Genomic DNA, 27,634 nt, shown 5'->3' with positions numbered 1-27,634 from the left:
GCTGTGTTAAATTGCATGTTATTAACGTCCTATATCGTAGTAAAAGCTACAGTATAGGCCTAATGGCTAGCAAATTGCCGGCAATTAATGAGCTCACAAGAGGAAATCCGTTACCTGACGTGGACGCTTTGTAATGTAAGTACATTTTTGTAATTGTTAATTGGCTATTTTACAATGCTTTATCAACGGCTAATTATGGTTATCTAGTATGAGATGACGATGATAATGCCAGCAAAACGAGCCCAGGGTCCAGCGCTGAAAATTATACAGCATTTGCTCTTTTTGGGTTAATGGAAAACCCAGGAAAAACCTCAACCAGATAACTTGTCCCAACCAGAATTTGAACCGGGACCCGCTCGTCTCACGGTCAGGCATGCTAACCGTTAATCCACAGCGGTGGAGACATTCATATAAAAATACCACATACCACATTCGATCCTTTATATTAGGTTGTTAACTTATAACACTTGTCTGTCGTGCCGCGTCATCTGTCATTGTCGATACATGTCTCATTTTCCGGCGCGAACGTAGAACCAATAATGCAGTAGACTATGTTTGTAGATATGCGGAGTCTTCTTGTTTTGAACGAGGATTAGTACTTCATATAAAAAGTAAGATACTTAGACGCCTACGCAGGCTGTCTGGTTTCGAGTTCCGGCGAGACCTTAGATTTTTTATTGAAAAATCCATAGCGCTATTTGTGGCTGACAAAAAGACTTAGTTAGGATTTTTCTCGGGACTCTCCCGTTTCCCCAAGTTAGGCATCAATAGGCCTACCATTTCGTTCAATCTCTTACGACGCTGTTTGAACTAAGAGATTTGTGATAGCGAAAGGTACAATATTTGGCGAAATAAATCCCAGAAATGTCCTTGGAATTGTTTGACATAGGCTATATGCCTTAGGCTACTTGCACTAGGGGAAAAACTCAAGAAAAAACCCAAATAGGCAATCGACCTAAGAAGGGAAGTGCTCCAGTTGTCAGAAAGTTCATTAGTAGGAGCTAATGTCGTAATTATCAAATCTAAAACAAAACAGAGTTAGTGTGCACTCAATGTTGGTTGCTTGACGGTTGTCAGCCCACTTTGAGGTCTGTGGATATAGAGGGAAAAGTTGGATCGGTGTCTGGTTAAAGTTACCGGGTATCTCAGTTGGTACAGCGTTGGTAAGTTTAACCAAAGGTCCCGGGTCTTTCGGTTCACGAGTCCAACATTCAAATTTGGCCCAGAGAACGACTGTAGCATAGACCAGTCTCCTATGACGCATCCTCGGGAACGACTCTGACGGTAAGTTGGAGTATTTAACTGGTTTCATGTGGGTGAATGACGAACAGTTAAATACCCGCCATTATTAAAAAATATATAGGTCTATGTAAGTGTAGACTACTTTATGACAACTGTTACAAATGATGATCTTTGAGATGTTTGGAGTCCTATGTCGAACGCATGAAGGTAAACAAATGGAAATTCTTTATAGCCTATATTGCGATTTATTTCGTAGGATAGGATAATATGACAAGTATGACTTGTTCCACTCATTAAGCCTATCCCAAAACTACGCCGGTGGTGGCCTAGTCTATTTTCACTTCAATATATAGGCCCCTAAAATAATAGAACACGAAATGTTTCAAAGAATGAATCTTTGTTGCGCTGGTGATGAATTAGGCTACATCATACTTAGGCAGGGCTGATCATATTAGGAAGTTTAAATGCAGAAAATAAATAACGGACGTGGCAAATTTTCCTTTGTTAAGAGCACAATAGTAGACTGGAACAGCTTACCTGCGGCAATATTTCAGGGTGGTCCTCTCAAAATCAATATATTTAAGGAAAGATGAGAAGATTAGACTGAAAATTTAATTGTAGGTGCAGTGTAATTATCTAAGTATTGTCATGTCGAGTTGATATGTAATTAATCAAGTAGATATATAATTAATCAAGTTGATATGTAATTAATTAAGGCGACTTGTAATTAAATAAGTTGATAATAGTTGGGTTTAATAGAAGTAGGGCCTACTTATAAGATAGGTTTACTTTTGCTTATGTAGTAGGCCTAGGCATTATTATAGTTTTTATTTATAGTCCTAGAATTATTGCATTTATTTAGGCTATTTATAGTTAGAATTAAATTTAAATTTATTTTATTTTTTGCTGTAATTATTGTAATGTTATTTCTGTGATTATTGTAATGTTATTATTGTATATTATATATCACTGCCACCGGGTGTATACTCAATTGTCGTGTTAATAAATAGCCTACATAACTTACATACAAAACACGGCGTTTCGCAGGTGAGGAGAAAGGAGGAGACAGGCGGTTTCGAAGGTTGGACTTGCCTTCGTTACATTGATGTTGAGCTACAGAATGCATACATTTTTTTTTTTTAGATTAGACGTTTCTGATAAAATTTAAGAGTGATTATGTTTTAGGTTTGGATCTATCTATGTTCCATTGTTTTTTTAAGTAGGCCTAGGCCTAAGTCACTTAACGGCGCGTAGATACAATTGCTCATAGCGAGATGATATTTGCCGATATGATGCCGAGCATTTGTTATGTGATTACTTGACATTCGGCTTATAGTTATGGAAAACATCGGAAAAAGACCAACCCAGTAATCAGTCAAGCTGGAAAAGAACCTACCTCTAAGCGCAGTTCCAAATCAGCAGGCAGACGCGCTACCGTCTGAGCAAAGCCGGTGGCTCGTTCCACTGCAATTTGAGTATTCTTTCAAATTCGTAATGAAAACTCTCGACATGCATTTTCTATCCTTGAGCAACGAAAGGGAAAGTATAACTAGTTCATCCATCGGAACGCCGTGTCTTGTACAACAACGTCCCCAATACAGATTCAATATAAATCTCATCTTCTCAACTGCAGCTGTTTTGCAATTTTTTTTTTGTGGTGTGATGATTACGTATAGGTAGGTCTATATTCTGAGGGATGATAAATGAAAACAAGCAAAAAATGTATAATAAACACTAGACCTAATATTAATATTTTATGAGACATAATCTACTTGTTCATCAACATAACAGGAGATGCTTAATGTAATATCCATAAAAGAAGAGCATTCAACATTCTGGAGTGGTACCCATAGTATTAATAAAAAAAAATGTCTAAAAAACATGGGTTTCAAATTAATATCTTGCGACATTTATGAGCGGACCCTACTTGTTCATCAACATCACAGGAGATGTCTCAATACTCATAAGTTAACGGAGAAAAATTCGTTCTGGCACCGGGACTCGAACCCAGAACTCTCAATTTGGCGCACTGAGTGCTCTTACCATTTGAGCTATGCCGAGACCCGATCCACGGCGCCAGTCTATCTCTCCTCCTTTGTATTGTCAATGGCCTACTACTTGCATTTTAGACATCTAGAGGCTACTAGCCTAAAGTCATAGGCCTATAATATGCCGGAGCGCGTATTTTAATGACTATGACCATTTCAACTACAGTTTTTGAATCACTGTTAACACTGATAGGCTATATATAGGCCTATTTCTATATGAGGACCTCGCCTTCCTCTATTGAATATTGTGCAATCAATAACTTTATGTAGTCATTCACGTAGAAATTTATTAATAAGTATAATCGATTACACAATATTCAATAGAGGACGACGAGGTCCTCGTATAAGAATTTAGGCCTATATAGATGCTCAATGTTATTTCCATTCGATGTAACGCATCTTTCTACCTTACATCTTAGGGAATCACACCCTATTGAACTATAGGCTATTTTTGTTTACTGCATTTCCGATAATATGATACAGTAGGCTACATACAATTAGAAACAAGAAAAAAAGCTATGCTGTTCCTACAGTACCACTTTCAAAGCTCATGTTTCGTACTTACTTACTTATGGCTTTTAAGGTTCATTGCCGCCCTCACATAAGCCCGCCATCGGCCCCTATCCTGTGCAAGATTAATTCATCCTCTGTCATCATATCTCACCTCCCTCAAATCCATTTTAATATTATCCTCCCATCTACGTCTCGGCCTCCCCAAAGGTCTTTTTCCTCCGGCCTCCCAACTAATATGCATTTCTTGATTCGTCCATACGTGCTACATGCCCTGCCCATCTCAAACGTCTGGATTAAATGTTCCTAATTATGACAGGTGAAGAATACAATGCGTGCAGTTCTGCGTTGTGTAACTTTCTCCATTCTCCTGTAACTTCATCCCTCTTGCCCCAAATATTTTTTCTAAGAACCTTATTCTCAGACACCCTTAACCTATGTTCCTCTCTCAAAGTGAGAGTCCAAGTTTCACAACCATACAGAATAACCGGCAAATAGGCCTAACTATTTTATAAATTCTAACTTTCATATTTTTTGACAGCAGACTAAACGACAAAAGCTTCTCAATCGAATAATAACACGCATTTCCAATATTTATTCTGCATTTAAGTTCTTCCTGAGTGTCTTTTATATTTGTTACTGTTGCTCCAAGATATTTGAGTTTTTTCACCTCTTCAAAGGATAAATCTCCAATTTTTATATTTCCATTTCGTACAATATTCTGGTCACGAGACATAATCATATACGTTGTCTTTTCGAGATTTACTTCCGAACCTATCGCTTTACTTGCTTCAAGTAAAATTGCCGTGTTTTTCCTAATAGTTTGTGGATTTTCACCTAACATATTCACGTCATCCGCATTGACAAGAAGCTGATGGAACCCGTTCAATTCCAAACCCTCTGTGTTATCCTGAACTTTTCTAATGGCATATTCTAGAGCAAAGTTAAAAAGTAAAGGTGATAGTGCATCTTCTTGCTTTAGCACGCAGTGAATTGGAAAAGCATCAGACAGAAGCTGGCCTATACGGATTCTGCTGTACGTTCCACTGAGACACATTTTAATTAATCGAACTAGTTTCTTGGGAATACCAAATTCAATAAGAATATTATATAAAACCTCTTTCTTAAACGAGTCATATGCCTTTTTGAATTCTATGAATAACGGATGTATTTTACCCTTATAGTCTACTCCTATTTTTTCTCCAATATCCGTTGAATACAAAAAATCTTATCAACAGTCGATCTATTACGCCTAAAACCGCACTGATGATTTCCAATAATTTCATCTACATATGGAATTAACCTTCTCGTACAAAGTTTAATTTTAGGATCCATGTCTATGAAACTTTTTTCTTGTTTGAATGAATAGGCCTATATTACCGCCTCCCAAAATGTTTAATACTTTTTAACACCCTGTATAATACTCTAAAGGCTTCGATATTACAGGCATTGGAAAATGAAAGGTTTTGGTTAAACCAAGTTTAAACAATGACGCATTCTTATCCGATATTATTAACTGACAAATTCACCTTCAAGAAAGATTTTACCCATGAATTATTATTTTTAATGTGACGTCATACAAACCTTTAGAAGAATGTGACTAAAGCGACTACTATTTGCATCATGACGTGGTTTACTAAATTTGATCTAACAATGGTTTAAATTACGCTTCCTGTGGAAACGGAGTTCCAAGTATAATATAGCTTGCAATTTAACGCAGTTCGCGGAATGTGAGGAACAAGTTTCGTTTGAACTCCCCCCCCCCCTTCCACGTCTGTAGTGTCAGTGGAACTTGACTCCCATTTCGTAACTTCTCGCTGCTGATACATGATAAGTCGATTTGTAATGATCCCTCGTATTACTTCATCAATATCCGCCATTAATCGCCCAATAGTTGAACGCCTGTCCGCTAGATGGATGCATGGTACGGATGGATTAAAGATGGGGCGGAACATAGACTCGCCATCCTCCAATGGCGCGATAGTCCCTCCTTCCAGTAGGGGGCCAGGCGTGGCTACGCGCCTGCGCAACACAGTAGCAGTTCGAGTGACCCGACGCCGCGTCGCCCGGCAGTTCTACTGCGGAGATCGTGGAGACCGTGCGTGTTTTGTTTTTGCTCTTGTTTTGCTGTTCTACACATAGTGTAACCGAACTCGGATAGATGGCAGCAGGCGTTGCGGCAGACGACGGTCAGCAGCATCGCTATGCTCAAGGTACGTACTGTTGGATCACGTGACAAGCAATATAGCAATGTTTTCTCTTATCACTGAAAGTTATCTTGGCTTACGTGAGCCACAATATGTCGTTTGTTAGCCGCTGCTTATCAAATTCTGATTTCTGGCAAGCGTCTTCGTCGTAAAAATGTTTATGCCATGACGTTTTCTCAGGAAAATGTCAGTTGGTATAATTTATCCGCAGCATTTCTTTTTATATTACGAAGTTTAAATAGGAAGTGCTGTGACGCTACAAAAAAACTCAATTCAGAGACTTTCACGAAACATTTTGCTACCGGAATAGTATTTTCAGAATGCTATCTGCCTGTAAAAGTACAGTGATTTTTTTCTAAGTGGACAGATTTCTTTTGTACTGTATGTTGTTAAGTTTAACGTCATGCTCTGTTCTTTACCATGCGAGATTTCAAATTACCAAGAGAGAGCACTGAGAATTAGTGTACAGAGTCTATTAATTCTTAGATGTTATCAAAATAAACTACCAATAAAATAGTTTTTAGCCGATCGTGTTTTTTAACTACTTTATCGATGTTATTGGTAGGCCTTGTAAGTTAAACTTAGAGCACACGTGCGGTAAGTAAATAACAAATGAATAACACATATCAACAAATACGAATAAAAACAAATCACAACTGAGAAACTAGAATGATTAAGCTTAATAAATAATTATTTTTTTATTAAGATCGGCCAAAAAATAGTATGTAATACATGTGTGTTAAGTGTTACAGAAACTCTGAAATTGAAAAGACTCTACTTCGTTTTGTCTTTGAAACTTTACCTCGTTTCTGTAAATCTCATTTACCACACTTGTATCGCAATATAGGCCTACTATGATGTGTTACAAGAAATTTATTTAGCCTGTAAGAAATTTTGAGATCAAGGAGAGAAAGAGATTGCAAAATGAGTGTCACGAGTCATTCGTTGTCATTCCAAACATTACGCAGCAACTAATAGGCTTTATCAAGTAGGCCACAGACTGCTCACTATCGCTCTTAGAGATCCCTTTCTTTTGCAAAGACTCTGATCTCTGCCTCAGGAATTGACAACACACAACAATGAAGACAAATCATTAGCTCAGACGCTTTTAGCTTTCAACGTTCAACCATAAACTTGCTGACAAAGCAAACCTAGAGACTTCTATAGGCCTACTTATTGTTCGTATAGTTTACTGATCGGTGTTAGGTGATGCGAGTAAATCAGCACACACGAAGTTCTCTGTAGACAGTGGCTAGCTTCTGAGTCTAGTGATTAACAACGCTGGCTACTAACTAGGAAGTCTCAGGTTTGATTTTTTACTCTATCAAGGATTTTTCCTTTGTTATGTATTGTTCTTTGATAGACCCATGTTTGGTCTGGGTATTTGCGTTGTTGTTACGTTTTAGAATTTGGTAAATGCATTAGGAGAGGACAGGCGTATCCTACAAAAAATCTGCTGAAAATATCTCGTACGGGATCACTAGGGTGATCGCGATTCAATAAACTTAGGATTTTATAAACAGTAGTGCAAAAGCTGGGTAGTTGCTGTAGTGATTCGAAGGGCGTTTCATTTCCTGGCATCAGAAAAGGACTGTGTGTGTGTGTGTGTGTTTGTTTGTTTGTGCACTTTCCGTGTTCTAATTTCGAAACAAAGACATTTACGTAGCCTATAGTTGTTACAGATCTGATTATTTCAATGTGGCATCCTCATCAATCACCGTACTGTGAAACAAGACACACAATCCTTCACAAGAAGCGTTCTTGCAATTAGTGAATTAGTTTAGCGTTGGAAAATAATAATAATAATAATCCACGGCATGGCGCATCCTCAGGTTGCGGATAGAGGAGACGGCCTCCAGATATGGAGGGTAGCTGCGAATATATTGAATAAGCAGTCGTGGACAGCCGATAAGGGATGGTCCTCCAGCTTGGGGGTTGGGCGGAGGGCTAACAACCCATCACCGTAAAAAAAACAGCTTGTTACTAAACCTAACAATAAGCCTCGGAATGGGACTGATTCTCCGGCACGACCACAAATCTTGCTCAGGATAGGGACCAATGGCGGGCTTATGTGAGGGCGGCAATGAACCTCCGGGTTCCTTAAAAGCCAGTAAGTAACTAATAATAATAATGATGATGATGATAATAATAATAATAATAATAATAATAAATATTAGGCCTAATATTATTAGTGGTATTAGTATGTACCAATAGGTCTACTGCTACTACTGTTACGCTATATTAATTAATGCAACGGTAAAAGAAAACTTAAAAATGGTGTATTGGCAAGCATTCCGTAACGTGATTTCTATTTCCATTTTATGTTTAATAAGTTATTGAATCAACAGTAGCATAATTAATATTAACGTGTAACTGACATGATGCAATAACTCTAACTATTCTCTTTCCACCTCAGAGTATTCGAAAACGTTTTGCTTATTTATCCTGTCCTACGTTTTTCTTAAGGCATATGAACACAAGTGAAACATTTTTCTGCATTTAAATTCTTGGAAAAACTAGTTTTATGATCATTCCGTGTTTTCTACACAGCTGTCCTTGAGTTTTGGGTCAACTTGGAAACAGAAGTCACGTCAACTACAGCGAACACAAAACAACTCTGAACATGGTATAAGCCAATTGAGTGCTGCTAGAGGCGCACTGTTGTCAGACACAGCGAGAGCAACAGAGACGGAAGACAGTACGATAGCTAAGTAGTGATATCTCGTATCTGTTACTTTGCAGGTGAATCAGAAAAATGTTTTAAAAATTAATTTTTCTAAAAACTGACCAACTTTTATATATGTTTCGGCTTTGCAATATCTTCTAGTCTAGAACAAAATATTACTTAACTATCCAATTTTGTGAACGTAGACCTAATAATAACATAGTTATTCTTAATAATAATAATAATAATAATAATAATAATAATAATAATATAGTTAAAATACATTACCATTTTTGTAGATACGAGATATCACTTCTTAGCCATCGACTGTAGCTGCTCTCTGTATATATACAGGGACATCATTTTATTTTTACTTCAATTTTTATTGTACCTGAGTTTTTGAATGTACTTCACTCCCACCCCTTCTACTAGTAAACTTCCAACCGTTCACGAGACAGAGCCGAGGGCGCGTAAGCAGTACTGAGTTAGTGAGTATAGTACGTTCCAGAAATATGTTCGCGTTTTCCAGTGACGAAAGAACTTTCAATATTGAATCATATTTTCGCACAGGCACTGTCGTCCGTTTGCCTACGTCGCATTCCGGTTTCCCCCACCTGCTTCTGTTCGTCCTTCTGTAAAGTCTAGGAGCTGGGCTATCTTAGCTCTTTTCTGAAAACATTAATTTCTGTTAGGAATTGGACGTCTACGTAATATTATACAAGTGTTTAAAATAGCTTAAATAAAAGGATCTCGTTAAGTAAGTAACTGTCACGTGATTCCCCCCCCCCTTTCTACGGCAAAACCATTTGAACGGACAGTAGATAGCATTTCTGAGTAATTTTATCTTTTCGGATCGGGCGAAGTGAAGACTGGATTTACAGTACGTAAGGTACTCTTTTATAGAGTAGGTACAGAATTATTTCAACGTGAGTTACTCGTACGAAGGACGAAACTGGTAATTGGAATTAGGTACAATAGTCTATAGTGTGATAATATGCACAAAAGAACTGAAGCCTGTATCGAAATGAACGGCTACAATTTTAAAAAATGTGTTTAAATATCCATATTATGATTATTTTTCTTTTTAACTTCATTCTCTATATTGTACGCTAATGTGCTGTAACAGTATAATATACATTGCATAATTAATACGTCCGAATGGATAGCTCAGTTCGTGAGTAAAAAAACACTAAGTGTTAATACAGTACTGTATTTTGATTAAACAAAAACTTAATGAAAATGATCAAAACTCAAAATTGCGATATTTCCTAGTTTACACAAATGGATGAACTACTTTTCTTCCCTCCTATATCTAGTAAAGTGATTTGTATTTTACGCCAGTATCATCGAACTCCAGTCTTGGAAGGGGTAGGAAACGGTGTTTCCTTTTTCAATCGTTAATAGAAAGGTATAGCCAGATTAATATTAAAAATGTTAGTAAAAATAAAATTATGTCCCTGTATAACTTATATAAGGGCTTCTTCACAGGGAGCTAGCGCGTTCGTTAATTAACAGACAACGTTGCACCAATCTCAGTGGCTGATTGCAAAATAGCGGCCTCGTCTAGCCCCACCTCATGTTCATGGCTGTTCTCTGTTCACTATAATAGAAGAGGTGCGTTATAGTAATGCAATCTGTATGCAAAACAAACATAACTTACTATTCAGTCTCTAAGTTACAGAACTCTACTTATAATTGGACGGATTTCCGCAATGATAGACCAACCGACAATTTGAAAAAAGAACAAGAGATACTCGCACAAATCTGTTGATGGCAGACTAATTTAACTTGGAAAAAAATAAAGAAAGCGATATCTGAATTCTGCTGATATTTATAGTCTAAGCAAAAATTCATTTAAGTTATTTATTTTGCTTTGAAATATTAATTCAACTGCTGGTCTCTAATTAAAAATCGGTTAGCCTTTTTTGGTATTATTTGTGCTATTTTTTTTGTAATAGTATGAATGTTGTAATAAGCTATTTCTCGCATAAAATGTTTTATAAAAAAAACAGATTTATTTCAATGGCCAATATCTCGAAACAGGTTTTTGGCGCTTGGTCTCTTATTGCGTAACTCCGTCCAATTAGTCTACAGGAAACCAAACATTTTCGGGGCATACGGTCTATATTGTTTCGTTTGACACAAAATGCAGTGAAGAGTGCCGCCTACAACAGCTGACAGGCTTTCAATCTTTTAACCATAGGCGTAGGGGGTAGGTTTACTTAGCGCGGCTACCTATTGCAGATTCGTAGTTAAGGGCAGATTTGGGTCTTAATAAGAATGGTGTTGCAATAGCCCTCCAGCTCCACAACTGGCGCGTACACACACAACACTTGCAAATAGGGCTGCCAGGTGTCCTGTATTTGAGACCCGAAAATCTCGTCCTGTATGAAATCCATAGGCTTACTGGTCACTAAACTCCCATATTATAAACAGTGAACGGATTGTTTAAAATTTTGTTCATTTTATTATTTTACTGTTCGTATGGATATCGTGTTGTAGAATTGCGATAAGTAGGGCTGGCGGTTTCGGAACCCAAACAAAAAAACAAGTTATGTGCACATAGGGTTGTGACTTCTGGTCTACGTCATGCAGTCCCTCTTTACATTGAGCATAACACAACCACCGATTACAGTGATCTTAAGGAGGCGGTGTTATATGAATGTACCGAGAGTTCAGTCGTTCAGTGCATATAGCGGAAACAATATGTTCCAACGAATAAATATTAAGTAAAATATTGTGACTAATGTTGTATGCAAAATAAATTTTATCATTATTATTATTATTATTATTATTATTATTATTATTATTATTATTATTACGTATGGGAGAATCCAGAAATGCATACAGAGTGTTAGTTGGAAGACCTAAGGGGGAAAAGACTTTTGGGGAGGTCGAGTCGTAGATGGGAGGATAATATTGAAGTGGACTTGAGGAAGGTAGGCTATGATGCTTGGGACTGGATTAATCTTGCTCAAGATAGGGACCGATGACTGGCTTATGTGCAATAAAACTCCGAGGTTCTTAAAAGTAATTTGTAAGTAGGCTAACTACTGTTATTATTATTATTATTATTATTATTACTGTTATTATTATTATTATTATTATTATTACTACTACTACTACTATTATGCATACAGTAGTTATTGACGCAATAATAATAGTAGGCCTAATGATCTAATGAATTATGTAAAATATTGCTTAACCAAAGAAAAACAAGAGTTGACATTGTAAAAGAAAATATATAAACTGCAATAATTATCAAAAAGTATAATAAAATAAATATGACAGCATTTTTATATATCTAGTCGGTGAGATTCGTATCCCTTGAGACAAATCCACGTACCCCACACACTGCTATAGACAGATTTACCCTGGACCATAGCGAAGAAAGAGAGACTCATCCTGTACCGAAGAAAGGAGTACTTTCCCGCGTAGTGCCACATCATGAAGGTACCACTGGGTTACGTGATCATTGTGTGTGAAAATGTCCGAGAAAATCATCGATCGGGTATAGGCCTTTAAGAAATGAATTTATTTGAGGCGGGTTATGTGAGTTCATAGCTTTCGCTGTAATTAGGCGTACATCTTGTCTCTAGAGTGGTGTGCTACAATTCTGATCTTATTTTGAATGATTTAAATGAGTTTTTGCCTTCCATATGTGGTGCGTAACGGTTTCGAATTTCTCCCCGCTTTTACATTGCTCCGGATTATTTTTAATTTGGTTTGCAGAGCTGTAGATATAATGAAACGAATTTGAACTTAAACCTCACATAAATATGTTACGTCATAACATTATAAGTTACTTATACTTTTTATTCGAGAAATACAGAAAAATTCCAATTACGAGGTCGTGAAAGACTGTTTTCACCTAGCAAATATGAAAATTACGTCAAAACGTCGGAGTATATGTTTCAAACTAGTAAGTTATATCAGCAGAAGAACGAATAACTTTGGCCTACTAGTCAATTTATAATTTAACTTGACGTTCTTTGTATGGCACATAAAAGTATCACGGGGAACTTGGGTGAGATTTACCGAGAAATTACGCTACGTGATAATACGGATGCGTGATATTTCGTTAGGGCTGTTAGTAAATTCTGAATACCGTGAGCTGTCTTGACAGTTTTATAAGATAATGAATTGAGTCGTGAGATTTTATAGGATTCATTCTCGAAAAGGTTGAGTTATGTGTTAATATGACTACGTAATAATTCTTGGGCGTTCTTCAGAATAACAGAGGTACGAACTTATTTCAAAATAAGTAGATGGTAATGAAGTTAATGAGATATCGCCATGTTTTCTTATTCTTCTACTTCTGCTGCTGCTCCTCCTCCTCCTTCTCCACCACCTCCTCCTCCTCCTCCTCCTCCTCCTCCTCCAATCCCTAGACGTCAATATGTTCCATCCCTTATATGGTTGCCTAACAGGCCTTTTATTGGGCATTTATTTCATTATTTTCAGTGGTAATACAGTATGTTTCTAGCCTATGGAAGTTGTCCAGCTAATAATAATAATAATAATAATAATAATAATAATATTAATAATAATAATAATAATAAAAATAAAATAATAATAATAATAATAATAATAATAATCGTAGCACGGCAGCTCATAAAGAGCCAAGGCCGACCAGCCGTGTGCTGTCCTCACGTCCATAAGTATTAAAAGAGGTGAACGATCATTCAACCAGGGTGTAATATAGCCTCGGACCTTCGTTACAAGCAAACGTGAAAGCGGAAAAGAATATGTACTGTACTCCAACCACGAGAAAGTCTCCAGGGAATGAGACGGAGCTGAGTGATGCGGTAAATGAATGATGATGTCATAATATGTCATAAGGTCACACACGTGGGTACTCGTATCTCTATTGGCTATCTCTCAAAGCACAAACAATAACACTGATATATACATTTTTATACTACCCTAGTTACAAAATTAGATCACTGTTAATATCCTGGTCTTTTAATCCCTCCATACAGGAAATAGCATATGCAGGAAAGCGCATGATTTTTAAACTGACGTTATAACTCTAATATTAGACTATCTATCTACTTCGCTCCAATAGATGACGCAATAGTAAGCACATTCCTTTCACGGTTTATCTCCTGGTTGGAGAACAGTAGGCTTAGGCCTATGTCGTTTAATACTTAACCTAGACCTAAGCCTACTCTAATTTGGTGATAAAATTTAGCACATTGCAAGGCAGTGAATTTTAAAGAAATTGTTACATAAAAAGATTCATGTTGATAAAAATTTAATAATAATAATAATAATAATAATAATAATAATAATAAATTTATTGCTAGAACAAAGATACTGTGAGTAACTTATATAATTTTTTTATATAAAAATCTCTCTAGCACACCCAGAAAGACTAACTTAGTTTACATACACGTACTCAAGGGACATTCCACAAAATTTTAACACAATTTTTATTAATAAACAGAATAAAAACACATAACTTACATCACATTAATTGGAACTATACATTTTCTCTTGAAACAATAATTTAATTAAAATAAGGAGCATAGCAAATTGTATATTTTGGAATTTAGCTGTCATCTTGTTGTAAAGCATTGGACCGAAGTTGCTACTCTGATTATAAGCTACAGTTGTGGTACATTTAGATTCTGTCAAGCATATGTTGACTGATCTTTTACTTTCATATTAATGTGAATACAAATTAAACATATTTCGGTTTTTGTGTACGAAATTTAATACGACATTGTTATAAATTTGATGGATATCAAATACTTTAAATTCGTAATACAACAGTTCTGAGAGATAATCAAGAGACTTATTAAGGTAACTTATATTTTTATTATTCTTTTCTGTATCAATGTTATTGGCATGAGGAGGTACTAAAAGCACAACCTCATTCTATAGGCTAACGCCATATTGTAACATACTAGCATACATTGTAACATTGTAGCTTGTATTAATGCGAGGTAAATCAGTCGTAAAGTGTGGATAAACAAGTAATTTCGCAGGTTAACAAAATAGTGAATACTATTTCTTAATCTAATTCAAAGAGAAAGAACAATAATGGTCGATGATGAAGTACTTATTTTTGAAAGTGTTGTCCGACAAGAAAATTTATGCGGATATATGGTGGATGCATTAAGGGTTGTTGGGATGTTCACCACGAGAAAAAATTGGGTCACGAAATTTAAGATAGGAAGAACAGAGATGAAAGATGAACATCATGTGAGCACTCCATAAAATATCGACGATGTCTGGCGAGGTAAATCCAAGGACTAGCCATGGAATTACCTGACATTCCTTACAGTTGGGGGGGAAACCCTCAGAGATAACCAATCAGATAATCTGCTCAAGAGGAATTCGAAACTCACGTCCTGGCACATCCTCGAATTGCAGCAGAGTTCACCGTGGTATAGGCCTAGTCTAATGATAATGCAATCCATGACTCTATCATTTCAAGACCGACCAACCTGCTGCTGGTCTCACGTCCACGTGACTCAACAGAGGTGAACGATCATCTAGCTAGAACAGAGGTAGGCTACCCTATCCTGTGGCCAGCACTATAATCCCTCCAACCGTTACAACTGGTTTTCGTAACCGGATTTTCCTAGCTCCCAAATTCATCACGATGCTGGGTGGGCTCCGGTTCCATACACTGGCCGAAATGTCATGAGAAATTTCTTCCCCTATGAGGACCCGAGTCAGGGCTCACTCCGTATCGCAAATTCTACACTCACACACAGCAAAGAATGGTATAATGATATTATTATTATTATTATTATTATTATTATTATTATTATTATTATTATTATTACGCTGAAGTTCTCGTTTATAAGAAGTCCTATAATTCATCGACAGTAGAGCTAATAATATTTCAAGGATAGGTGAGTTGGTGAGTAATGAATTTAGGTTATGTTGTTCAAATGGCGAGTGCAAAGAAAGTCATGGTGTGGTGTATTACTGGGACCACGTGTGAAAGATAAAATATCTGTGCGTATGTAGATGACCGGGTGATAATGGTGAGATTACAAGGGAAGAAGATGGACTTACTGCTACTGCAAGTTTATAGCAAACGGGGAAGTAGAAGAAAGCTATGACAAGATAGAAAAGATAGTTGAGAAGAAGAAAGGACCATGCTTAATCCTAATGGGCGACTGGAACGCAGTTATAGGAGAAGGTCAAGAGGGAAGAACAGTTGGAAAATATGGATTGGGAAGAAGAAATGATAGAGGAGAATCTTTGGTAAATTTCTGTAAAAGAAATGCATTGATTGTTGGAAAGTTCTAGAGAATATCTATATAGCGGCAGGACGTTCGTCCGCCTAGTCTGTAGGAGACTCTGAAATTCCTAATAACATACTAATTGTTCCTACCTATGGGTATTGAAAAACTGGAGACCAGGAGCCTTCCTCTCCTTGACTGCTTACAATTAGTTGTAGTTAAAGATGGAGAGGAGAGGCTGAAAAAAAAAACTTGGAGAAATTCTCTAAAAGAATGCATGACAATGTACCAGAAACATAGTGGTCTAATTGTAAGTCATTTGCAGAAAGTGACATCTGTGTTGAGGCAGATGGACTCTGGGCTAAGTACTGCGACCTTGTACCAGAAGTAATAAGGTTTTCCCTAAGTTGTAACGAGGTTTAATCTTGTGAAACATTCTAGGAAAAGGCCTAATCTTTATCTGTCGTCAGCAATGACAGGTACAGGTAGTCAATGTTTTCCTTCCAGAAATAACTGTATATCGGAAGACTTTCGAGGAATTGAAAAATTTCCTTGTCGTAAATCTAATGCTACCTACTCGTATATTTGATAATGATAACTCAAGTATCGTATTAAAAACTCTGCGCTGTGCCAACGGATACAGCGGAACGTACAGTACAATACGTCGGCAAAGAAGTTACAACAATGTTGGTTTGAATGTTTTAATTTTGTTTCGGTTTACAAGTGGACAATATGCCTCTGATGGCGGCCCGTTTTCGATCCCCGGCCAAGTCGTAATGGGATGTGGTGGACAACACAGACGTTGGGAAGGGTTTTCTCGTGGTACTCCTGTTTCCTTCTATCGTTCCACCAACACTCTTCACTTCTCCCTAATTTCATCTATCACCTGCAACAGTAAATATAGGCTGGGATGAAGTCTTGGGGGGGGGGGGGAGGTAGCACGGGTTTCCAAATGCTAATGTAGGAAGGGCTTGGGACTTCGGACTCTTGGGGCTTATCAGCAGGCTTCGGCCTGGGGACACAGAGTAACCAGTATGAGGTTTAGAGTACACGGAGTATAAATGACGTCATGACCCGTGTGCAGTCACCCGACTGCAACAGCACAGGTGGGTCCGTAATGTGCATTACCGTTGTGTGTAGGCCTATTGCTGCTTGGCTGCGGTACGTGTAACAGGCTTCGGCGTAGGGACACCTGATTGAAGGTTACAACTCACGTTAATACTTTAATGGTAGACATTTATTGTCTACACTAGGAATGTACTGTATATACTGCATCTGCACAGGGTGAAATATATTTTGTACCGTTTACATGTTGAGACACGAAGTAAAGACGCGCTCCATCTCCCACTTCACTTGACCAACACAATAATATCGTCCGTGCGTTCTGAACTTCATGCGTTTCTGTGCCCAGGACCGAAGCCTGCTTATCAGGCAACTCGTGTGCGGATGGAACCTGGCCCTATCAGGGCCTGAGGCAGGATGGCTCACCTGACATTGTCGACTGATTAGAAAGATTTTTATTTTATTGGGTTATTTTACGACGCTGTATCAACATCTAGGTTATTTAGCGTCTGAATGATATGAAGGTGATAATGCCGGTGAAATGAGTCCGGGGTCCAGCACCGAAAGTTACCCAGCATTTGCTCATATTGGGTTGAGGGAAAACCCCGGAAAAAAACCTCATCCAGGTAACTGGCCCCGAACGGAATTCGAATCCGGGCCACCTGGTTTCGCGGCCAGACGCGCTGACCGTTAGTCCACAGTGTGGACGATCAGGAAGAGCTTGGGGCTCCGGTACCAGGGGCTTCTCAGGCTAATCGTCCTGGAAATGGAACCTGACTCTATCAGGGACTGAGACGAGATGTGCCACTTGTCAGCTTTAGATTCACGAATGCCACCCGGACCACCTGTCGGACTTGGACAATCATCGCATATAGTCTACAGGATGATTCAGGAGGAAATGGCTATACTACGTTGGAAGGTGTTAGTATGGGTGATTCTAAAGACAAAGCAGTGTATAAATATATGAATTACCCTCAGCGGTTTTGGAGGAACGGAAACAGTGCAGGCGATAGTAAATTAAGAGATCGCTACCTATAGTCTATGTTGTGTTTAATTGTCCATTTCTCTTTACACAACATGCTTTAAAAAATGTGATTGTCAACCTCGATGCATTTTGCAATTCTTTTAGCCAGATACCGTGTTTCTAATCTGAACTGCTTCGGACATTCCTTAATGTGATCACAAGCATTTAAAACGCGGGCAAGCAAGTAATTGGTCCCTTGTTTCCACTTCGCGCTTGTAGAATTCGCTCTTTAGCACTCCCTTTCCTTTTGCCTCTAAATATGCATCTATACAATAACATTTTTTTTATAACTAAACACTTTATTAATAATATTTGACTAAACTTTTCTACAGTAATTTACAAATTGTTATTGGTGATTAGTATTAATAGATTCATTTTCATCGCGAGAATCCAAATTTTTTACGCAAATTATGCAAACTGTGCCTACAGAATTAAATTTTTACTTAAAAACGAGAATTGTTTACATCAACAATACACTTTTACTGACGCCTTCTGGAACCATATTTTACAATATAGTAAGCGTGTTTTGAGATAAAATATAAAGACTGTCATTTCGATACGTAAGTAATAAATTTGTTCATGGTCTATTCATTTTGTCACTGTCTCAGAAAAAATAGCTTGCAACACATTGTCGAAATGGTAATTGCAAAATTCGTATGAATGGAGGACTCGCTTCGCTTGTGCTCCAACTTCCATAATTAGGCTACTCGTTTTGCAGTGGAGCCCTTTCCGCACTTGTATTATAATAAGAACCTACTTACTTAGGCTATGGCTTTTAGAGAACCCGGAGGTTCATTTCCGCCCTCAAATAAGCCTGCCACCGGTCTCTATCCTGACCAAGATTAACACTTTACACACGTATTATATGTTTTAAAGACGAATAAACTTAAATATAAATTAGCATTAGGATATTGTATTATTAGGAAAATGAGCAATGCTTATGGCCACATAATATAACAGAGCAGTTTGATCTAACTAGGCCAGTACTAGGTTATTAACCCTAGTAACCTTTTATGGAGTAGTGAACGGTGATAGTAACATAACGAATTACTGACAATGCAAATTCACCATATCAACTAATGAAAGAAGCCAAGAGTTTCGTCTACACACAACATAAGCGCTGTGCACGCATTCATAGTTTAAAGCACTCGCTTTTTTTTTTAATTTTTTACCGACGGTTTGAGAAAACATGTATCGAACACGTAAAGAAAAACAGAAAAGATGCGTAAAAATAAAAATCTCTGCCCTGCGGGCTTCCTTGCCCCCCCCCTCAAAATTCAATTCAATTACTCTTAACCAACTAGAAAATTAATAATTTCTTTGTTAGTTACGAAATACTGTATTTTATAAACGCAATACATGTTGCAGGTTCACCAATCATGCTAACAGAAGAAGAGAGCACGTCGCCGTTATTAACCCCACCGCATACCCCAACAGCACCTCCCGTACAATGTGTAAACAGTCGCTTCCCTTTCAACGAAGACGCGATCAGCGAGATTGTTGGCCCCGAGAGATGGGGGCTTCCGCCTGCAATCCTGCAGAACGCCATCAGGAAGGAGGACGTGACGTCTTCAGCCTTCAGGCCGTTCTGCAGTCCGGTGATGCCCTGCCTGCCGCCAGAGCCCGCTAGTTACCCCGCCCTGCTGTGGCTGTACGGCCAGGCGGCGGCGGCGCGCTGCTACGCCCCAGCCGTGCAGGAGCCCAGGCCGGCGCCCGCCGCCGTCACCAAGACGGGGCGCAGCGGGGGCGGAGGAGGCGGTGTGCGCACAGCGTCCACGCGCCCCAAGAAGCAGTTCATCTGCAAGTTCTGCAGCCGGCAGTTCACCAAGTCGTACAACCTGCTGATCCACGAGCGCACGCACACGGACGAGCGGCCCTACTCGTGCGACATCTGCGGCAAGGCGTTCAGGCGGCAGGACCACCTCAGGGACCACAGGTACGTTGACACACACAATACAAAATGCTCGCCAACTTTAATAGGAATCGGTATTAATACTCGTGGGACTAATGTGGTTATTATTATGTTGTTGTCTGCTATTGTGCACTCACTCGCATATTAAACCTTGTCATAACATTCTTATTTGTAGTACCAGTACAGTTAATCATGCTTGATCCTACTTTATGCTAATAATAAAATATTTTAAAAGTTAAGCTCATTTATGAAGGAATTGAAATAACGAAAATATTCTGTTCTGATAAAATTGTGGTGAAGCTTAAAATGTAGGTCTATAGGTTGGTGTGCGCCAAGTGTGTTTATTTACAATGTTTCTTCTGAACTTATTGGAAAATAACGGAGATTTCAGAAGAATATGTATCCTATTAATTAATAATTTCATTGCGTACAAATTTGACATCACTATTTCAAACTTTACGCACTAATCACTACTGAAATAAGCGGATAGTGAAATTTAAAACTTTTTTCCTTAGGCTATTAGTATAATCAAACAATATTTTGTGGGTAAACATATGCCTTAAATGCTACATTTACACAGGTTAACGTATTTAAAAATGTTTTGGGTGTCTGTTTATGACCCCCTTGTAGTATAATGCAGTGGTTTACCCGACACTTTGTATCTATCGTAATTTTTATGATAGGCCTACACCAAAATTTCTGACATCAAAATTATCACAAGAGATTGTTCTACAAAATTTGATAATTTAATTGTATGGGCAGAATTTTAATGGACCTATTTATATTGGAAGTAAAGGGTACTTTTAACTGAAATACATACATAACCTACATATTCAAATTTAAATTAAAAACATCATAACTCTGCATTATTGCATGTATAAAAATTCTACGCAGTAAATTTTTTTCATGATCTTTTCGGAATGTGCTGTAAAAATTTCATATATATCTAATAATGCTTGAGATATTAAACTTTAAGCTTACAAATGCGCGAAAAAAAATGTACATGCAGAAAAAGCTCTCAAAGTTTTACATGCAATTAACCATTCCATCGCCGAACACTTAAAAATGGCGTCTCTAAAGTTGTTGAAAGTCAGTTAAGGGTATACAGCAATGAATATAACTTTCTTCAGAATCAAAGAATTATTTTAATCATTAAGTTTATTAGTATTTTTTCACTATTCTGTACCCTTAAAAGAAATAAGTCAGTTTACAGTAACATCACCAATCATACGCGTAGCCAGAATTTTACATATGGGTGTGCCAAACCACGCTCCAAAGGACACGAGTGTAACATTAGCAAAAATAGAGGCTTATGCCTAGATATAAAAGAAAACAGGTGAACTTTTGCTGACTTAGTCTACTAGAGTACTCAGTCTACTAGAGTGTGCACAGGCACACCCGGCATATCCTGCAGCTACACCTGTGACTGCCCGCTGTTACAGCTTCGTACGCACATTTCAAAACTACCCCCTACCCTGATATTTTAAAGTGTATTTGAAACTTCCGCTCCACAAAGGTTTGCTGATCTTAAAACAGTTATACCGATACTCTCTATGAGGGCTGGTAGCGAATTAGCTCTTATGCCAAGATAAACGTACAAAAAATAGCATTTTCGCATATCATTAATTAGGCCGACTTCAGGATAATTCTCTCTCATTAAGTTAATTGTCAAAAATATAAATTAGGCGTAATATGAAAGCTCTAATCAGGTGGGACTATGCCCCTTTAGCCCTTAATGACGAAAGGCCTCTGTATATTGGCGTTGCCAATCCTAGCATAACCGTAAATAATGTTATTAATTTCAGGATGTTATTCTTTGAGATATTTTAAGCAAAAAGAGTTTGACACAGTTTTTGTTACCTTTTCGAGATAAAAATTGTTTTATATGCAACATTTGATAGCGCGTTTTGGGAAAAACCATTCCCAATATGCTCAGTCAATTTAAGAAAGCGTGAATTACTGTAGTAAATGACAGAATTTTAGTTTTGTCCTTCAAATATGCTAAAATTTCATCCGAGCAAATGTAATATTTTTAAATTCCTTTTTAGAACGAAAAGTTACATTTGTTCGGATGAAATTTCTATACATTTGAGGGACAAAACTAAAGTTATTTCAATCGTTTATTATCACAATACATTGCTCTCTTAAACTGACTGAGAGCATATTTGGGAATTAAATTAATGGCTTTCCCAAAACACGTTATGAAATGTTTCATATAAAACTATTTTAATCTCTGAAAGGAAGCAAAAACCAGCAAAATTGTAAGTATTCAACTTTTTGTTTGAAATAGGCCTATCTCAAAGAAAATCCCCTGAAATTACAATTACCGATAGTATTTACGGTTCACCTGTGTAAGTGACATGAACAAGGCGGCAACTAAGTCAAGAGATAATAGGATAAGGTAGCCATTGCAGGTAGCATCCCTTCCATTGCATACATCGCTGACTAGTAACAGTTCACTAATCAGACTTGAGATGTGTGCAACAAATGTTCTTCCTCTGATACATACGCCAAGTAAGATGTACTGCCTGATAATAGATATATCGGTCAAAACCTCAATCAGAGGTAAAATCCTACCATAACTACATTTTTTTTAATTTGTCTTTTATGGCGCTATTCCTGAAAGATGCATCGGCACAAACTGCAGGTGTTTCGGTGGTTCCATGGTCCCATAGATCCCACAGAATTGGTCGTCTAGAGAAGGAAGTAGGCTGTAGTAGTCTTGTTTGCTGTCTGTAGAGTAATAAGGATTATTGTAAATTGGGTTGTGGAGTAAATAATGAAAGGAAAACATTGGAGTATTTCGAGAAAATCTGCCCAATGAGTTTTATCAACAGTAATCTCACTAGAGGTTTTGCGAGTGGAACACGAGCAGATTTATCTAGAGAAAATCAAAACTCGAGTGGGATTTAATTGACTATTACACGATTAGAAGAAAGTATATAAAGATTAGAAGTAACGAAGTACCTCAATACAGTAAAATATTAATTGACTTACGAAAATACAAAACTGTCTTCAAATTTGTACCATCTTAACATTATAAATATTACGCTAGTAGATGGCAGTAGTGTGTTATTAATTAGTTATTTTCTTGTTATCAGTTGTGCCAACTATGGAATCTTCATTGAACTGTGTGGAAGGTTACTGATCAAGAAGGCTTTGTTGATTCAGTTTCATTTTTATTAAAACAGTTGCATTTCAATTCAATTATCCCGATCCCAGTAATCAACGCCACTTGACACATGATTTTCAATAAATCTTAGTATTAAACAATATTTGATACGTGACTATTCATAATATCGTATAGCAGAAGCTATAACAAACATAACCTAAATAATATAAACGAGTGTTAGAAAAGTTTTAATTAGGGATGATGAAATAAACAAGAAACGTTTTAATTAACGATGATGAAATAAAAAATAAACATGAATAATTTTAAAAGAAACAATTATTGAAAGTACAATTTTCAAATTTGAATTTTTCAGTGGTTGGTGGTTCAGTTGATGTTATATTGGACGTGTGCGTAAAAGAAGTGAACTCGTTGATGTACATGGTGTATCCCTCAACGTATTCAGGATTTCCGAATGGTGCTCTTCATTTATTTGTAAATAGGGTTTCAAGGAAGATGCATAGCTATGACCAATGATCTTTATTAATTCTTGTTCTTGAATGCCAATCCGAGTCATATTTGAAAGTGCTGTGCATCGACTGGAGTGGTTTGTAATTTTCTGTTTTTTGACGTCCAGACCAGTGCAGTTTGAAATGTTGGCAAACAAAGAAACAAATACTAGGGTAGTGATAAAAATAAACAAATGCTAGGGACGCTATAAAATTGTGCGATAAGCAGCCATGATTTGTTGAAAGACGTCCTTTCGTACCGTTTTATTGGTCAAAAGTAGTGTGACGTAGCATAAGTGTAATAGTCCATCGCAAATTTCGTGTCGATTAGCCGAGATTTAAACTTGTATCTTAAGCATAGAAAGCTGAAAATTTAGTTTTTTATACATGAAGTCATAACTTGATACGGTAAACGGTTGCTTGTTTAAAGCTGTCAAATAATAGCATACTTCTCATTTTCAGTTTCTTCATTGTTACTCATCACGTCCTGGTGTCCGCAGGTGGCGTTTAGCATTCAATCCATGTAGCCTACCTGCCTCATTTAACATTGTTAAAGTCTTTGTATGAGCAATACCCACAGACAGTCTTTGTGTTAGGAGGCGTTGAGGTTCTTTCCAATTCCTACAATAAGCAACCAACTGTAAAAGCGGAGACGTTATTAAGGGTTCATGCTCTCGAATATAGACCAGTCAAACCTCTTAAAGGACATGTAGGCCTACGTATCACAAAGAAAACATTCTTGTCCCATTTTCTGCTGTTATTGTATTTGTAACAGCGCGGTGTTATGTCAGGTTATGTCTACGTTAAAAATCAAGGAGTTTATCAGAAAGGTTGAGGTGATTGTTAGAATCGGTAAGGAAGAATTTCATATCAGAGTACGAGAGGCAACGATAAATCTTGTTCATGCACTGCCGATAGGACTAGAAATCGTATGGAATTGCATATTTTTACTGGCCAGATGAAAGTCATCAAACATTTTATACGCGGTTTGAACGCCTGTGATGAATAATGAAAAATTAATAGTGCATATTTTTATATAGTTAAGATATTACTGCATATAATATGCAAACTAAGGCCCGTTACACAGTCATCCCTATGCAGCATGTTTTCAGTCACGCGTAGCAAATCCGTAGCACATAAATTATATCATTCGGCTTGTTTGTTTCAAAATGAGGGTGCTTCAAGGATAAAATTTGGCTGCACGTTATTTGTATTAAAAAGAGTGTATAATAGACAATATGATGTTCGCCCGCTACTAAACGACATTTCATAAAAGTTGAGAGGATGCGAAGGCATTTCTTTCCCCTTCTCCTTGCCCTGAGTCCTTCAGTAACAGGCCGGTAGCTGTTACCTCTTATACCTGCACCCCCTAAACTGTACACACTAGAAAATAAATATTAAATAAAGTACGTTAGTGAATATAGAAATACAGTGACACAGATGTTTGACAATTACATGGTTGAGTATATTTTAATGTCGTTCTTATAATATTAATATTAAATATTAATTAAATTAAGGAATGTTAATTTGTTTTATGAAGTCAGGGGGGAGTGACACAGTGCAGATTGTCACATTGTGTATGCTGTAGAGTAGCAACTAGCGGTGAAGAAAACATTTATCTTCTGTTGTCAGTAGCTTTTTAATCTGCCAGTTGATATAAACAGCAATAACATGAAATATAAACGTTTAGTATAGACTTTCGAAATATAGATTACCGGTAAACACTTTCAATAATAAAATTTGTCACTATATTGAAAGTGATTTAGTCGAACGTTAGTAAGATGGACAGTAGCATCTTCCCGTTCACTGATGATAGAGTGTGTGAGTAGAGGGGAAAACCTATCAACTAAACTGAAATGGGGAATAGTTCTAAGAATCCTGAAGGGAGCATTTATAAATCTATACTGCGATTTGCGCGTAGACGAAAGAAAGTTCCTTAACTAATTCCGCATGTTCATTCAATCGTTTGATGAACACTTTGAAAGAATACAATAAACGCATCTTGAGCTGGACTTACATAATTATGCCCTACCGAGCGGTTTGGTGTTAACATAAGGTGATAAAAATTTTACTCAGTGTAATAAATTATTGATAATAATAAAATTGATACTTTATTATTGTTCACTATAACAAAACCATGAATTATTTTTCTTATAATCCATATAGCCTAGATCAGTGTTCCTCAATCTTTCCCTCACTTTACTTCAATGCGCCCACCAGTCTAAGGTGCAGAATATACGGTAGGGTTTTTCTATGGTGGGGTCTCTCATTTCCTCACTTTATTTTAATGCGGCCCCCTAGTCTAAGGTGTAGATTGTGTAGACTGTACTGCAGCGTTTCCCAATCTTTTTGGTTTTGTGGCTTCGTTTTTCCTCACATTACTTTAGTGCGGACCCCTGGCCTGAGGTGTAGCCTATACAAAATAGTAATATGAAATTTGGTATCAATTCAAAAAGAAAACAATTTAATTAGTCTGTGCTTTAATTCAAAGAACACCTTTTAAAATAATAATAATAATAATAATAATAATAATCATCATCATCATCCGTCACGAATTAGGTCTGTGTAGACCTGTTTCGACCCCATCTAGCAGTCTTATAAAGGGTCTTCCTAACCGTCGATGTCCTCTGGGTTGATATTGCATCATCAAACTTTTAAGAGTAGCCAATATAAATATTTCCTCAGTGTAATTAGAACAGATACCTACTTTAAATCAGTGATTCTCAACCAGGGACTTGCGACCCTCTGGGTGGACGACCAACTGGTAGTGGGGAGAAATGAACAAAATAGATAATAATTATAATAATAATTTTAAAAGTTATTATTATTATTATTATTATTATTATTATTATTATTATTTCGACATTGTTTCGCTGTTTGATTTCGTAAACTATATTTATTTACTTATTTATGTATTTATTTATGTCCATAACAGAGCAAGCCCCCAATTACAATAGACAGTACAGATAAAAAAAAAATATTGCATACAACACGAAAAAAGAGGTAAAACAGATACAAGTGTAATTACAAATTAAAAATGGAAAAGGGAAGGAAAAAACAAACAAATAGATACCAACTAAATAAAAAAGACAGATACAGATATAAATGAAAAATACCAAATAAAAACAAATCAAAAAGAGTCAAGTACAGACATCACAGCCAAAAATGCAAAATGTAGGCGTATCTATAATTGGCAAATTGCAGAGCAAATACAACACCATATACAGCACTACACAGCAGGCCCAATAGGCTCAATTAATTTATTAAAAAACTCATCAACACAGGACATGTGTTTCAAGTAAGTAATGCTTTAAATAACTTTTTCTTGTACATATTGTACGATAACGAAAAATCTAAATCCTCTTTATTTGATAGATGATTGTATATCAGTATATAGGTATTATTTCACTTATAGGCTAAAAGTGCTTTCTTTCTTTAATATCCTGAAGGCGGCATCGCAGAATAGAGGGAAATAACCAAATATACAGAACTTTACCTTTAGGCAGAATTCATGCGACAGTAACTTACATGCGCAGAAACGTTTTAAACTGGGCCACCTTCGTACCTGACGGTTACTATAGATTGTGAAATGGGTTGTTACTCATGTGAATGATGTATTATAACGATTTGTTTTGTGTGTGCAGGTACATCCACTCCAAGGAGAAGCCCTTCAAGTGCGGCGAGTGCGGGAAAGGTTTCTGCCAGTCGCGGACGCTGGCCGTGCACAAGATCCTGCACATGGAGGAGTCGCCGCACAAGTGCCCCGTGTGCAGCCGCAGCTTCAACCAGCGCTCCAACCTCAAGACGCACCTGCTCACGCACACGGACCACAAGCCCTACGAGTGCACCGGCTGCACCAAGCTGTTCCGCCGCAACTGCGACCTGCGGCGCCACGAGATGACGCACTGCGACGCCGCGCTGCTCGACCTGTCGGTGCGGTCGCCGCCGCCCGCGAGGAAGCCGCTGGGCTTCACGATCGCGGACATCATGCGGCGGTAACCTGGATCACACGTGCTCTTGGTGTTCTGTACATATTTGTATTTGAGTTACCAACTGCGCGCAAGGCCTTCTGGGAATGCGCACAGTCCGTTCTGAGAAATTGCAGTCATTTTTCCTTGTACAGGGTGTTACATATACAAAA

At 37.5% G+C, this 27,634-nt stretch overlaps 1 protein-coding gene across 2 annotated transcripts; it reads left to right on the top strand.

Moving 5' to 3' along the window:
- LOC138712264 (protein sister of odd and bowel-like) lies at nt 1–27,634 on the top strand. 2 transcript variants are annotated; one of them, XM_069843844.1, is made up of 3 exons: nt 1–135; nt 19,332–19,899; nt 27,138–27,634. In XM_069843844.1, the coding sequence occupies exons 2-3, from the start codon at nt 19,343–19,345 to the stop codon at nt 27,490–27,492; spliced, it is 912 nt and encodes a 303-aa protein (XP_069699945.1). In that variant the 5' UTR covers nt 1–135; nt 19,332–19,342; the 3' UTR covers nt 27,493–27,634. The 2 variants fall into 2 exon arrangements, with proteins under 2 accessions (XP_069699945.1, XP_069699944.1); XM_069843843.1 differs by lacking the exon at nt 1–135 and adding an exon at nt 5,862–6,013.

The sequence above is a fragment of the Periplaneta americana genome, chromosome 13, assembly GCF_040183065.1.
Source record: "Periplaneta americana isolate PAMFEO1 chromosome 13, P.americana_PAMFEO1_priV1, whole genome shotgun sequence".
Taxonomy (NCBI): domain Eukaryota; kingdom Metazoa; phylum Arthropoda; class Insecta; order Blattodea; family Blattidae; genus Periplaneta; species Periplaneta americana.
This window is presented reverse-complemented; position numbering and strand designations above follow the sequence as displayed.